The 16,103-nt window shown below is 45.0% G+C and overlaps 1 protein-coding gene across 1 annotated transcript in view; it reads left to right on the forward strand.

Annotated features, from left to right (window-relative positions):
- Positions 1-15,472, forward strand: part of LOC124795769 (beta-3 adrenergic receptor-like) — a 123,865-nt gene extending 108,393 nt beyond the window's left edge. The window contains exon 6 of the mRNA XM_047259853.1: positions 15,215-15,472. Coding sequence (XP_047115809.1) covers positions 15,215-15,472 — 258 coding nt within the window. The remainder of the gene's footprint in view (positions 1-15,214) is intronic.
- The last annotated feature ends 631 nt before the right edge of the window (positions 15,473-16,103 follow it).

The following is a 16,103-nucleotide window of genomic DNA, read 5'->3' on the forward strand; positions in this document are numbered from 1 at the left end:
TTTCGCCCACACTTCTTCAACTGACCTGCAGCCCAGGTACGGAGCGGAGGTTATCTCAATTGGGAATATTTATGATGGGGTTTCCGGTTCCTGCACTTACATTACAACCAAGGGAAGCATTGCGAGGAACTTCGACAGAAATGGGAGATCGAATCTACTTTTAATAGCCGGCCAGGGTGACCGAGCGGTTCTAGGCGCTTCAGTCTGGAACCGCGCTACCAGTACGGTCACAGGTTCGAATCCTGCCTCGGGCATGGATGTTTGTAATGTCCTTAGGTTACTTACGTTTAAGTAGTTCTAAGTTCTAGGGAACTGATGACCTATTGATGACTATTGAAACGTAAGTAACCTAAGGACATCATACACATCCATGCCCGAGGCAGGATTCGAATCTGCGACCGTAGCGGTCGCGCGGTTCCAGACTGTAGTGCCTAGAACCGCTTGGCCAACCTCGCCGGCTTGGCCAGGATTCCAATCAAAAATTAAATAACATATGTCTGCGTGCATGCGTTCGTGTGTGTATGTGTGTGTGTGTGTGTGTGTGTGTGTGTGTGTGTGTGTGTGTGTGTGTGTGCGTGCGCGTGTGTGTGTGGGTGTGTGGGTGTGTGTGTGTAGGTTGGTGGGTGGGTGTGTGCAGGAGCACGCACGAGCTCGCACGTGTCTATATCTATGTTATGGTCACTGATTTTTTATTTATTCTTCATTCTCTCATGGGTGGCTGTCAGAGCACAAATGATATCAACCTAATGTCTTACAGTTACCAGTAACCTAACACATATTTTAATTCGGAACACAGAGAAGGTTTTCATACGACTCAATAGCGACAGATGAATTGAAAGGAGTAGCAATGTAATTATGAAAACTGTTAGAATTGTATTGCTGTAGACTTACACTCAAGCCTTAGTAATTTACGTATTCACTCTTGTATCTTTCGCGCACAAACTCACTACTAGACGGTTTGGTTAGGATGCTAAATGAGAAAGAGAAAATCTATGGTAATACAGCAGGTTACTATAGTATCACATTCCATCATGCGCAAAAAACTTTCTTTAATGCGACAAATCACCTAGAAGTAAAAGATTTTCTCCGTCACTTTCTGCGTAGATTTGATTCCTCCCTCTTTCCAATTGTGCAAACTCGTGTCATTTTTCTAAATGCTTGTCATACTACACTGTCGAGCCACAATAATTTAACCACCTGTCAAAAGTCTGCATAACCACCTCTTGCAGCCGTGATCGCTGGAATGTACTGACAGGGATGTGGAGCCACACCGATTCCAGTTCTGTACCCAACTGCGCTGAGTTTCTCGGTTTAGGATCCATGCTACGAACAGCCCGATCGAGGTGGTCTCATAAATTTTCAGCTACGTTTAAATCGGAGAGTTTTTTATCCAGGAAATTACGGTAAATTTATGCTGCTACTCTTCGAACCAAGAACATGCACTGCGAGCTGTGTGACACATTGCATTGTCCTGCTGGTATATACCGTAGTGCCAAGGAAAAACAAACTCCATGTAGGTGTGGACCAGGGCCACAGGGATAGTCGGAGACTTGCGTTGATCCACTGTGCGCTCCAGAATGACGAAATCACCTACGGAATGCCCTCCGGCCTGGATCCTGCAGACGATTGTTGCGGAGTGTTTGCTTCCAGCCGTCTCACGCCGCATACAGCAAAGGCCATTTGTCCGATGGAGCATAAAACATGATTCATCTGAAAAGACCATCTGTCACCACTTATCGGACGTCCAGTTGCGGTTTTGGTGTGATTGGTGTGCAAACTACAGCCTTCGTCGATACCAGTAGTCAGCATGGGTGCATGAATCAGGCGTCTGTTGCAGAGACGCACACGCAGCAACATTCGCTGAACAGTCGTTGAGGTGACACTGTTGGTAGCCCTTTGGTTCATCTGGGCGGTCAGTTTCTCGACAGTCGCACGTCTATTCGGCAGTCAACGTCTTCGCAGCCTTCGTTCATCCCCGTGTTTTGTAGCCGGTGGCGCACCACATATCCCCCGGTGCCGGTTTTGGATACCGCCATTTTTCCACACACCGTGTACTTCAGCCATGGCGTCACGCAAACCGTCTACAAACTTAACCGTTGCGGAAGTCCTTCCACATTGACACGAAAGACAATGATCATGTCCTTTAGGACGTCAGATAAATCGCTCCGTTTCTTCGTTACGAGAACGACTGCACCATTTCCGACAAGCTTTAGATACTCTCCACTGATAGTGCTGCCATCTGCCAGAGTGGTTATGGAACGCTGATATCGAACATGGGAGCTTGTCACAGTAATGTTACTGGACCATGTAATTTCCGGCCTAATGTCTGTCGTGAGAGACCGATAATGCGGTAAGCACTCATAAGGTTAATATTTTTTTGTGGTGCATCCGACTGTCTATGACTGAGATGCAATAGCTGCCAGCCTCAGTATGTTCCTTCACTCTATCAACTCACAACTGTGGTACTTGGAAAAAAACACTACCTCCAGCAGCCATATAACTTCCCAAAGTTTGCTTCGCGTAATTACGAGCTTATAAACTTTCGTAAATCCCTATTAGATGAACTCGAACTGCCAGGGCCTTGATAAACCGGAGAAAAGAGTAAACCGTTGTTTCAGAAACGACGAGAGCTGATTAGCGCTTTACCAATCAGGCAAATACGACAAGACTTCAAACTGAAAGAAAGTTGACGGATGTCAGGAAATACCGGAGAACAATTTCCCACTCACGAAATGATTTGCCTATATGCGTTATTTTGTTACTGTTTATATTAGAGGCATGGTCGATGCAGTGGTTTTATCATTCTCGAAACTCCATGGCAATCTCTGCCTTTCTGCTACTTGTACTTGAAGGCCATATGTGACGTCGGCCATACTAGTGATTTGTTTTCACAAATGATATTATCTAATAAAATAGGCTGAATATACATGCACTTTTTGTGCTACCATCCCCTGCTCTAAACGTCCGGATTACTTACCGCTGGAAAGTTGAGCAATGTAATGATATGATAACAAAAGCACTGACGTAACGGACACTTTTCAAAATGACAAAATACATAATTACATGTATCTTTCGCATACAGTAGCAAAGTGGTAAAGAGTTCCAAAAAAATCCAATTTTCTATATAAGTTGCTTAAAAAAAAGGTTTTTCATCACTTGCATACCTACGACGTGTGTGAACATATATTTTAGTGGAACGCGAATAGAAAGATAAGCCTTACGGAACTAAATATAATAACAGAAGAAAAAGTGAAACAATAACCAAAGCCAGTCTATTTGAAAGTGTTAGTTTCCCCACACATATGAAATCGTAATCTGCTGCTGGTAACATACAGTAGCTATTGGTCAGCCCCACGCACCTTGGTATGCATGGAACCATCTTGGGACGCTGTTGACAAGGTGTTCAAGCTTGTCCCACTCCTCCGTTGCTGATCCAACGTGTGATGAGGTTTTCTGCTGTGATGCACTGCACGTTTCAGCTGTTCCCATGGTCGAGAACATGTCAAAGGATAGCATGGACCGTTTGGCTGACTTCTTCGCTCTACGCGTTCATTAATTGGTCGTAGTTGTGCTCGCACATTATTTTTCCTAAAGATGAACCCATCAAATTAAATTTGACTGTAGGACTCGACGTTAGGTTGGAAATCCTATACTGATACGGCAGAGCCCTCAAGCTACCCTTGACAACACTGACAGGCGTCCAACGTCCTACTACGACACCAGCCCAAAACATGAAAGACGCACCTCTGTGATGAACCTGTGTGATTGTGAGGCCTTCAGTAAGTAGTGCAACACATTTTTTTTCTGGAAGCATGTTGGTCTTATCCAGGTTTCCAATAATCCATATTATTCACCTCCTTTTGCCTTTAAAACCCTATTTTTCAACATAATGACGGCCTTTCGCCATCTTACAGAGAGGGTCTGTAGGCTCACATGGTACTTCTGTACGAATCGAAATCTTGCTGCATCAATAGCCTCCTATTTCCACGTACTTACACGTACTTATTCCTGTGGAGAGCACCCCTCATCGGGCCAAACAGATTGAAGTCCGGGCTGTAGGATACGTGTGGAAGATAGGTCCAATGAAGATTTGTGGGTTCCTCTCAGGTACGCAGACTTGTGGAGGCCTTGCGTTATCGTAAAGAAGGTGAAGTTCGTTTGCATTTTGTGGCGACGAACAAGCTGAAGTCGTTGCACCATTAGGGAGGAGATAAAACACAAGACAGTCGCCATGACTCTGCTGGCTGAGGTTGCGTCTTAGGTTCTCCTTCGGAGAGGTGGTGTGCTGCCACTCCATGGTTTGTCGTTTTGTTTACGTTTCTAAGGGTCAAACCCACGTTTCAGCACCTGTGACGGTCCCCTCCCTCCCCCCCTCCCTAAAAAAACAGGAAAAGAAGAAAAACTGTCACGATCAGCCCCGTAATGCGCAAACAAATCTGCACTAAAGGTCCTTCGTTGCTCTTTATGGTCTTCTGTTAGGCGGCGAGGAGTACCCTAAATGGTGGACGAGTGTATCAACACTACTAACAGAGATATCCAACGGAGCAGTGAGATGTGATTCGTCAGTCACATCGAATGAGAGTATTCGCACGCTCCAACATTGCAGAAGTCACAGCTATGTGCGGGTGTCCGGCAAGCCAAGGATCGGATCTTGCGAGGATGACAGACGACTCGCCCAACGACTCATCTTACTTTTGTTCACTGCTAGGTCACAGTAGGTATTCCGAAAGCGCTTATGAACGTTTGTGATGCTTTGGTTTTCCGTCAAAAGAAACTAACGGCAGCTCCGTGCTTGAAACGCACATACACCATTTTGAGGACTACCTGTATCACCGTCACGTGTAGTAACTTCATGAAACTGTTGGGGGTGAATCGGAATATTCCACTGTGTTCCACAACAAATCAAGAATTTTTTCAACAGACAATGGTGAGAAAAAAATGTGTTGCATTACTTATTGAAAACTCTTCATACAGGGTCGACTACACCGCTCTTCCCCTGCCCTGTTAGCCGAGCGGTCTAATGCACGGCCTTCCGGAGTGGGAAGGCGCGCCTGGTCCCCGGCACGAATCCGCCCGTCGGACTTGTGCCGAGGTCCGGTGATCCGGCCAGACTGTGGATGGTTTTCAGGCGGTTTTCCATCTGCCTCGGCAAATGCGGGCTGGTTCCCCTCATTCCGCCTCAGCTACATTATGTCGGCGATTGTCTCTCAGTAAACCGGAAACTCACCTTGCTGCGGCGAAAGGTGGCTAATATTCACTGCATCAACAGAAGCTACCGCAATGGCAGGGACCACCGACGACAACGCCTCCGGACATTCACAGATACCGAACTTCTCCATAGGAGCAAACTTAAAAAAGAAAAGCCCACCGAAATAATCCAAATCCAGCTGAGTTTTAGAAATAAAGTCACAGCCAAGTACCAGGTTCAATGGCAAACGCATCACGAGAGCGAAGGTGATTGGCCAAGAAAATTGCCCTACCGAAACACTACCCTCAACCCACCCCGCCAGAGGCAACACCTGACCATTAGCGACACGACATCTCCGAAGCTGGATCTTCTCAGGATTAAGTTTAGTAAGGTGGCCAAACTCCAAAAACCAAGCATCACTAAGTAAGGAGTACGTACTACCAGAATCCAACAAGGTGCAAATGGGTTCATGGTTAAGCTGAACACAAATATAGGGAAGACGCGATCGGGACTCGGCTACGACGGCACGCCCACAACAAGCTGTAACTTTACCAAACAAGGCGCGCCGCTTTCCCTTATGTCATTTATTACTCCTACTACAACGGGTAACAGGACGATCCCGAACTAAATGACCACCCTCACCACAACGAAAACATCGCCTTGTCTCCACTCCGGTGGTTCTGCCCCGACCGCGCCCCTCGGCAACCAAAAGTTCTTTTACGGGCCTAGAAACCCTAGCGCCCCCTGTTTCGTCTCGCAGCTTTAACGCAGACGCCGTGACAATTGCTCCACGCAGATCCTCCCATGTAACCGGAAGGGATTTGAAGAGAAAATGCAATTCATCTGCAGCAGCCATCCCTCCCAAAAACACAGCAACCAACTGGTCCTCAGACATATCGACCGAGAGCGCTTGTGAGGCAACTTTCACCCTCTCCAAATACTGCTGTAGGCTCTCACACTCTCCCTGTACCCTCCAAATGTAGTGACACTCTAAATACTTCTCAAACCCCGCAGTAAGTCTCCCACTAATAATCTTCTGCCTGAGCTGAAGTAAGGGCATCTGTTCAGTGAGAGCTCTGGAGACAAGATCTCTAAGTCCCCTTTTGGCTAAAGAATAAAGCTAAAAGGGTGTAGTGCACTACCCCAAAGGAGTGGGCGTGTTGTTCAAAGTGAACCTCGAACTTACTCAAGGAATCAACAGTTAACTCTCCTACATCCTTCAAAAGAAGCCCAATCGGTTTAGGTAATTTAGCAAAAGGTTCCAAACTACCTTCCAGCTTCTGGTTTTGATCTCTCGGCAAGATACCTGCCTGCGCCCGATCCGGTTCGACCTGCCCACTGAATTCCTCAGAACCAAACTCTAAGCAAGCTAAGCTTAGCTGCAACGCAGCCACCTTGTGCTGCAACTCCGAAATGATCTTACGATCAGCATCACTCGAAACTATTTGCTAGAACACTAGAACTTGAAAAACCCCTATATATATATATATATATATATATATATATATATATATATATATATATATATATATATATATATATATATATTACATAAAAACAGTACTCAACTTCTCACACTCCACCACAGCACCGGGAACACGTTGCACTTCCAAATGCTCGTCAGAGCCAACCGCTGCCAATGGTTTCAACGACCGATAAGTAGACATACGGTCCCACGCGCTGATCTCCTGCACCACGGCTTCTAAGCTTCATAAGCCACGTACACGCGGGTAAGGCAGACTTAGCCCCTGACAGCCAAGAGGTCGGCAGTTGACGACCCCCAACAAGAGGGTCTCGCTCGTGCCACCACCTCTCTCGGTCACCGCCCAGTACGTACTGCCTAGATCGTTACGCGACCGTACACTTGCTCCACCTCCCGCCAGAGGGCGGTAGCGATCCAAACAGCGCGCCGAAACGAAAGTGCCATCGCAAACACTAGACGCGAAGCGAAAGCACTCCGCCTGGCACGCTTTTCGAAGAGCCGGACACAACTACGGCTCACTTTTATTTTTTATTTTATTTTATTGTTTACATTTTTGGCAATATAAAGCTGCAGTTCTTCTAGGACATCACGATCCACCCCTTGTTGACTATGTAAAATATCAAATTTATTTTAGTCATCAGAGATTTTATGGTTGTGCGTTGGTAAATGTGTATACAGTCCAGTTTTACGTTGCATGAGAGTGTGTTCTTTGAAGCAGGCATAAATGTTCGATCTATCTCCCTAATAGAGCTTTTATGGCAGTCATCGCATATTATAAACATCTAACTGGAAATACCTATTCTTTCCCTTTGAGTATTGTATCGCACGAGAATATGAAATTATGAAATACCTTATGAAGAAAACAGTCTAGAGTCAAGAACATAGTCAGGATTTTGTCAAACCAAGAGTGCGCGGGGGGAGGTCCATTTGCAATAGAGAACCTTACATAGACTCATCTTTTTCACTGTATTCTGAAAACATGTCTATTTATTTATTCTATGTATAAAATTTACATTTGTGAGGCCTTCATAGAAACAGTATTTGGTCTATAGAATTAAGAAGAAGAGCTTCTCTTAAAAAGAGTATAACATATATTCTTAACAGTATACATGCAAAAGTCTGTCTTCTAATGTAAGATTCAGTGTAGTAGAGTAGAAGAATAGTAACGTTGCATTGAATAACTTACAGAATCAAATCGGTTCAAATCTTTTTTCACAATAGATATCTTTCTCCTATTGCAGCCTTGTATTGAAATTCACATGTATCTGAAACCAAGCCAGAAATCTTTCATTTCGTTAAAATTCTTAAATTTCCTTAGGTGATCATTTACTTGCTACAGTTTCAAGTTGACTATTGAAATAATAATTCAAAGAAGATGCCCTGACCACTTAAGGAAATGGAATACACAATTACTGTGAGCTACAATTTTGAGATCTTAACACTGATTGAAGCATTAGCTTCAACTACATTTCTAACGTATGCGATCTCAAAAATGAGTTTTCCTTGGAAATATGGCTATATAGTCTTTGATACAAATAAACTCCTCTTAAAATGTAGAACATGGGATGTAGTTTATATGACGTTTATTTACAAATATGGTAGAGTTTTGATGGTTGGAATCCCTTTTCCTAGGATGTTACGAATAAAACATTTCGCAGTTGATCCTTGTTCTTACAGTAAAACTTTTTTCAATATTCCACAAGTGCTCAATATCCAATAATACAAGATCAATAGCCATTATTTAGGTACTGTATTATTGGACATTGACCAGTCCCAGTCCCACACTCCAGACAGGAAATGGAGTTCCATGCATTCCACAAGCACAATGCACAGTTACATTGTACATAATTACGTTTGCTAGCCGATTTCTAATGTAAATATGGCTTTTAGTGCCACGCGTCTCCGAAGAGACGTTCGGCTCGCTTTTGATACAGCTCTTTTCATTTAAGCAGAGAGGCTAAATTGAAAATTGGAAACCACATAAAACCATTTTCAAGGTTGCCTGCACATGAATTCGAACCACCTCGCCTCCTGAATCCAGGGACTGCTACCCCAACACCTCAATTCACAGAGCTACCTCGACCGGTGAAGAATCCTGAAAAACTTGTTCCTCTACATTGTTTTCAAATCAAATAAAATGCATCACAATAAGAGATGGGATTCTGACACTGCACGTTTCCTTTTACTTGCTCATGTTTCCTCGTTTGACTGTGCATGAATGCACAGATATTTTAAGATTTAATTGGGCAGGGAATTTGTTCCGCCAGTTATTATAGTATTACAAGAGTGTGAATAGATTTTTTGCAAAAAGGGAAAAGGGGGGGGGGGGGGGACTTGGATGCAGGACGCAGTCGGTTCGGACAAATTCATGTGCCCGCTGAAAAGTCTTTTAAAATCAAACGAACTGTAGAGTGTACTGTCATCACGTACAACTTTCGCTCTCCACAAACCCTCCTCATCGCTCCATGGCAGAACTGGTTTTCATAATTTAGTACAGCCCGGGTGACAAGATTGAGCGTCATTTCGGCGTTTGGGCTACTAGTGGAAGTGATTCAATCAAATTTTTTTATAGAAACGCAGCCTACGCCGTTTGGGTGGTATTTTGGTTGATCAACGCGATTTTTGGGCGACACAGCGAAATAGAGGCGTAGTACTTTTATTCACAGATTTCATTTTAATGTTTTTTGTAATGATCGTTACGGCTCCGTTGCTTTGTGAAATATTGAAATATTGCAACCGTAAAGTTCTGCCAGTCTCCAGATGACGACTCCAGTGCTAACATTAAACTGCAGTAGGTAGGTAATTAGGCTGTAACAGTAGTGTGGGCGCAGGAATCGACAACCCTTCAAGAATCTTTTTAAAGAACAAAAGGCGTGATAATCGAATGGGGAGGATCAGGACTATAGGGAGGGTGGTCCACCGTCTCCCACCTGAATTGGTTAAACTTCTCCATTACGACACTTGGTATATGTAGACGTGAACTAAAATGAAGCAGCAGCAGAAAGATGGTTTTCGATTGACATGCCGCCCCATGCACATTCTTTGTCCGCCGATGGCTGTCTACCAGTTTTTACCCTTCGGAAACAAAGAAAAAGATAGTCCACGTTTCCGCATTTACCGCATGCGCATCAGGAAGACGTGAATGCCACATTAATCCCTTTCCCACGTGTCGATACTTATACACCCGCATCACAGTCACACTACTTTGCGCATAGGCAGCAGTGTCCAAAACAGGAAACTTTCGACTGACGCTTGTACGTTTCAGTTTCACTACACGGCAACTAGGTCGTGTGTAATTTCGTGTAAGTGATGGGAGGGGTAGTTCGAACCCCCTGAACAACCCCCCCCCCCCCCCTTTATGTCCTTTCTAGATTGCTAAATAAAATGTCTATTTATTACGATGTTTCGGCATCTGCCAACATCAAAACAAAAAATTGTGAACCTGCGAAACAAGCTCCAGCGTCAGTAGGAAAATATATATCTAACTACGTAAAAGATGCAGGTCACCCAAAAGTCCTTTAATATTTGAAAACCCTATACTTCACAGAATAATATAAGTGGAGAAGCCTAAACTCACACACATGCTTGAAATGAGATGGCGTTTTATTGGAAACAAAAAAGGGCACAAAATGACCAACAGATGGTGCTTCATATGACACCGCAATAATTATCAGAACAACTGATTTTTAGAGAACATGATGTTCTTTACAATAAATGCTCAGCATGTCAGCCATCATTCACCAACGATTCTTCAATCAGGGACAATGTTGTGAACGGTACTGTACAGTATATCAGTAGGCGTGGAGATAAATTGCTGTCGAATGTTATCTTTTAGCATCCATAATGATGTCAGACAATAGTGCTAGAGTTGCGACTTCCAGTAACCGTACAAGCAATAATCACACTGGCTGAGACCTGGTGACCCGGGAGGTCAAGCATAACGGACGCAGCGGCTCAGCACGCGATCCTCACCAAATGCACAAGAGATCTTTGACGCGTGTGCCAATATGGGGTGGAGTGCCATGTTTCATAAAAGTCGTACCTTCCAGCAGGTGTGTATCAGTGAGGCTAGAGATGACCTGACTCCTTCCCTCATTACAGCTCATTTTATACACGATTCTCATGCGGTGCCACCAACGTGTTGCTGTCCAGCGCCGTCTGTAGCCAGTTTTTTCACTGGTTTTTGGTTTCAATAAGACCCTATGACGTTGCAGGCATATGCAGCAGCTTTTACCTGTCTCCCTACATTATTCCGCGAAGTAATGGGCTTTCATTATTAAAGGACTTTTGGGTGACGCTGTATACGCAGCTGTGGCGTCAACTTCGCAAAATCAAAGTTTTTTGATATCTGATGCTGGCGGACGCCGAAAGGTAGTATTAAATAAAGAGATTTTATCTAGCCATCTAGATGGTTTACTTATAAAATATTCGTAATGATCGCGGACTCGTATCAGGCATTTGTTTTCTTTACCAATAAAATGAAGTACTCTGTGAGGGTGTCGAGATATTGTGCGAAAGAGGAAACCAATAACTAACCTGTAAATTCTGGTTCTGCGACGACATTGTAAAAAGGTCGTATATTATTTAGTGTTTTACATGGAGGTGACGGAAGCCATTGGATGCATCATAATATAGTGGCGATTCTCCTTTGCCCACCCTAGAGCAGAAACTCGACGTGGCATGAACTCTATAGGTCTGTGGCAATCCCCTGGAGAAATATTGAGCCAAGTTGCCTCTACAGCCGTCCATAATTGCGGGAGAGTTTCCGCCCTGGATTTTTATACACGAACTGACCTCTCGATTACGTTCCGTAAATTTTCGATGTGATTCATGTCGCGCGATCTGGGTAGGTAAATCATTCGCTCGAAATGTCCAAACCGATCTTCAAACTAACTTCGAACAATTCAGCCACATGGCGAATTGTCAGCCGCAAAGATTCCACGTTGTTTGGGACCACGAAGTCTATGTATGGCTGCGATTGACCTCCAAGTAGCCGAACCCAACCATTTCGAGTCAGGTTCTATTGAACCAGAGGAGCCAATCCATTCCATGCAAACACAGCCCGCGCTGTCAAACAATCACGTCCAACTTGCACAGTGCCTTGTTGACATCGCGGGTCCATGGCTTCTTGGAGTCTGTGCCACACTCGAACCCTACCATCTGCTCTTACCAACTGAAATCGGGACTCATCTGACCAGGACACGGTTTCCCAGTCGTCTAGGGTCCAACTGATATGGTCAGGAGCCCAGGAGAGAACCTGCATGCGATGTCGTGTTGTTAGCAAAGCCTTTTCCTCTTTCGTCTGTTCCCATAGCCCATTAACGCCAGATTTCGTTGCGTTGTCCTAACGAATACGTACGTCGTGCGTCGCCATTGATATCTGTGGTTAGTTCTTGCGGTGTTGCTTGTCTGTTAGCACTGACAATACAATGTAAACGCCGCGGCTGTCGGTCGTCGAGTGAAGACACCACATCGTGAGAGGTACCGCCTGCAATCTGGTATTTTCGGCACACTCTTATTCTCGGCACATCTTTCACGCAGGAGGATCGTACAAACATACCGCCGTTTGAGTCTCGTACAGATTCCCATATGGAGGACGTAGTGATAGACATCCCTGGGGTTGTGAAGCAGCTGAATGGGTTGAAAATAAATAAATCGACAGGTCCTGATGGGATTCCAATTCGGTTTTACAGAGAGTACTCTACTGCATTGGCTCCTTACTTAGCTTGCATTTATCACGAATTTCTTGCCCAACGTAAAGTTCAAAAAAATGTTCAAATGTGTGTGAAATCTTATGGGACTTAACTCCTAAAGTCATCAGTCCCTAAGCTTACACACTACTTAACCTAAATTACCCTAAGGACAAACACACACACATGTCCGAGCGACGACTCGAACCTCCGCCGGGACCAGCCGCGCAGTCTATGACTGCAGCGCCTGAGACCGCTCGGATAATCCCGCGTGGTAAAGTCCCGAGCGACTGGAAAAAAGCGCAGGTGACGCCTGTATATAAGAAGGGTAGAAGGACGGATTCTCAAAATTACGGACCAATATCCTTAACATCGGTTTGTTGCAGGATTCTCGAACATATTCTCAGTTCGAATATAATGAATTTCCTTGAGACAGAGAAGTTGTTGTCCGTGCATCAGCACGGCTTTAGAAAGCATCGCTCCTGCGAAACGCAACTCGCCCTTTTCTCACATGGTATCTTACAAATCATGGATGAAGAGTATCAGGCGGATGCCATATTCCTTGACTTCCGGAAAGCGTTTTATTCGGTGCCCCGCTGCACTCTCCTAACTAAGGTACGAGCATATGGGATTGGTTCCCAAATATGTGAGTGGCTCGAAGACATCTTAAGTAATAGAACCCAGTACGTTGTCCTCGATGTTGAGTGTTCATCTGAGGTGAGGGTATCATCTGGAGTGCCCCAGGGAAGTGTGGTAGGTCCGCTGTTGTTTTCTATCTACATAAATGATCTTTTGGATAGGGTGGATAGCAATGTGCGGCTGTTTGCTGATGATGCTGTGGTGTACGGGAAGGTGTCGTCGCTGAGTGACTGTAGGAGGATACAAGGTGACTTGGACAGGATTTGTGATTGGTCTAAAAATTGGCAGCTAACTCTAAATATAGATAAATGTAGTAGTCTAGCGCTTGACACAGTCACGTCGATTAAATATTTGGGCATAACATTGCAGAGCGATATGAAGTCGGAGAAGCATGTAATAGCAGTTGTGGGGAAGGCGGATAGTCGTCTTCGGTTCATTGGTAGAATTTGGGGTAGATGTGGTTCATCTGTAAAGGCGACCGCTTATAAAACACTAATACAACCTATTCTTGAGTACTGCTCGAGCGTTTGGGATCCCTATCAGGTCGGATTGAGGGAGGACATTGAAGCAATTCAGAGGCGGGCTGCTAGGTTTGTTACTGGTAGGTTTGATCATCACGCGAGTGTTACGGAAATGCTTCAAGAACTCGGGTGGGAGTCTCTGGAGGAAAGGACGCGTTCTTTTCGTGAATCGCTACTGAAAAAATTTAGAGAACCAACATTTGATCCTGACTACGGTTGGGAAGGGAGTAAGACAGAGTTGTAGCCTATCCCCGATGTTATTCAATCTGTATATTGAGCAAGCATTGAAGGAAACAAAAGAAAAATTCGGAGTAGGTATTAAAATCCATGGAGAAGAAATAAAAACTTTGAGTTTCGCCGATGACATTGTAATTCAGTCAGAGACAGCAAAGGACTTGGAAGAGCAGTTGAACGGAATGGACAGTGTCTTGAAAGGAGGGTATAAGATGGAACATCAACAAAAGCAAAACGAGGATAATGGAATGTAGTCGAATTAAGTCGGGTGATGCTGAGGGAATCAGATTAGAAAATGAGACATTTAAAGTAGTAAAGGAGTTTTGCTATTTCGGGAGAAAAATAACTGATGATTGTCGAAGTAGAGAGGATATAAAATGTAGACTGGCAACGGCAAGGAAAGCGTTTCTGAAGAAGAGAAAATTGTTAACATCGGGTATAGATTTAAGTGTCAAGAAGTCGTTTCTGAAAGTATTTGTATGGAGTGTAGCCATGTGCGGAAGTGAAACGTGGATGATAACTAGTTTGGACAAGAAGAGAATAGAAGCTTTCGAAATGTGGAGCTAGATAAGAATCCTGAAGATTAAATGGGTAGATCATATAACTAATGAGGAGGTATTGAATAGGATTGGAGAGAAGAGAAGTTTGTGGCACAACTTGACAAGAAGAAGGGATCGGTTGGTAGGACATGTTCTGAGGCATCAAGGGATCACCAATTTAGTATTGGAGGGCAGCGTGGAAGGTAAAAGTCGTAGAGGGAGACCAAGAGATGAATACACTAAGCAGATTCAGAAGGATGTAGGTTGCAGTAAGTACTGGGAGATGAAGAAGCTTGCACAGGATAGAGTAGTATGGAGAGCTGCATCAAACCAGTCTCAGGACTGAAGACCACAACAACAACAACAACAACAACAGTACAGTTTCAGTGCCGCCAACTTATATTTCGCGGAAAGACCACAAAGATAAGGTAAGAGAGATTAAGGCTCGTACAGAGGCATATAGGCAGTCATTTTTCCCTCGTTCTGTTTGTGAGTGGAACAGGGACAGAAGATGCTAGATGTGTTACGAGGTACCCTCCGCGACGCACCGTATGGTGGACTGCGGAGTATGTATGTATGTGTAGATGTAGACATCCTCGACTCTGTGGATCTCGGAATATTGAATTCCCTACCATTCGAAATGGAATGTCCCATGCCTCTAGCTCCAACTATGATTCCATGTTCAAAGTCTGTTTATTTCCTTCGTGCGGCCGCAATCACATCGCAAACCTTTTCATGTGATTCACCTGAGTATAAATGACAGCTCCACCAATGCACTGCCCTTTTCTACCTTATACGTGTATAAGTGCATATCGTTATCCCGAGACTTTTGTTACTTTGGTGTAGACACTGGCTTGACAACATTGTGAGGTGTACTGATGCCTGAGTGAGGGCGGTGGTGTACGATTTGTGTGTGGCAGGCAGCGACGCGGCGCATGATGGCTAGCGCGCGCAGAACGTGCCGCTGGTGCGCGCCGCTGCTGGAGGTGGCAGGGGGGGCGGAGGAGTCTGCGGGGGCGGGCGCGGGGGCGGTGGCCGGCGGCACCACGGAGCTGTCGCTGGTGCGCTGCGCCTCGCTGGGCCCGCGCGCCGCCGCCCGCTGCTCGCGCTCCAGCTCCGCCAACGGCAGCCTTCGCCGACCACACAGCAGGGCCCGCCTCGGCTGCGAGCAGCTCTGAGCGCCGCGACAGCCTTGCAACGGTACGTCTACTCGCTCTCCAGGTAGCAATACAAGCCATGGAGCTACTAGAGTGGCCGTCACGAAGTCAGACTCCTGAAGGCCACACCCGCTGCCTGCAATCCGCAGGCACTAAGCATTGTGATTCGGCCGCTCGTTCCTTTGTTGCCGAGTAAAGTGCAGTAGGTCAGCGTTAGCTGAATATTCATTGTTTCCATGCGGTATCGTTGTTGTTTCAGTCTTCCGTGGAATGCTGCATTGACATGTGTTTGGTCCTGAGCCAAATGCAGGATTGAGGGCTCACGTGTGGTGCTACTCCTATCGATGTGGCTATGGGGCTAAAAGATATTTTGGAACAATCTAAAACTGCCGTAGCTAATATACTCAAGGCTTTTACTGATCTGACCAACAATGACGAAGCCATGAATAATATAAATATTGAGAAAGTTCATAAAATGAGAACATAACATTGTGGTATTTCTGAATCGACTGATGTTTGGTTTCAGGGGAGCTCAACTGCGCGATTATCAGAGCCCGTAAAAATCCCAATTTTAACACGGTCCAATGTTTTAACAATCCAGTCTAGACCTGTCACAAATGATGATGATGATGGAATGATGAGGGCAACAAGA

The sequence above is a fragment of the Schistocerca piceifrons genome, chromosome 4 (genome assembly GCF_021461385.2).
Source record: "Schistocerca piceifrons isolate TAMUIC-IGC-003096 chromosome 4, iqSchPice1.1, whole genome shotgun sequence".
NCBI lineage: Eukaryota > Metazoa > Arthropoda > Insecta > Orthoptera > Acrididae > Schistocerca > Schistocerca piceifrons.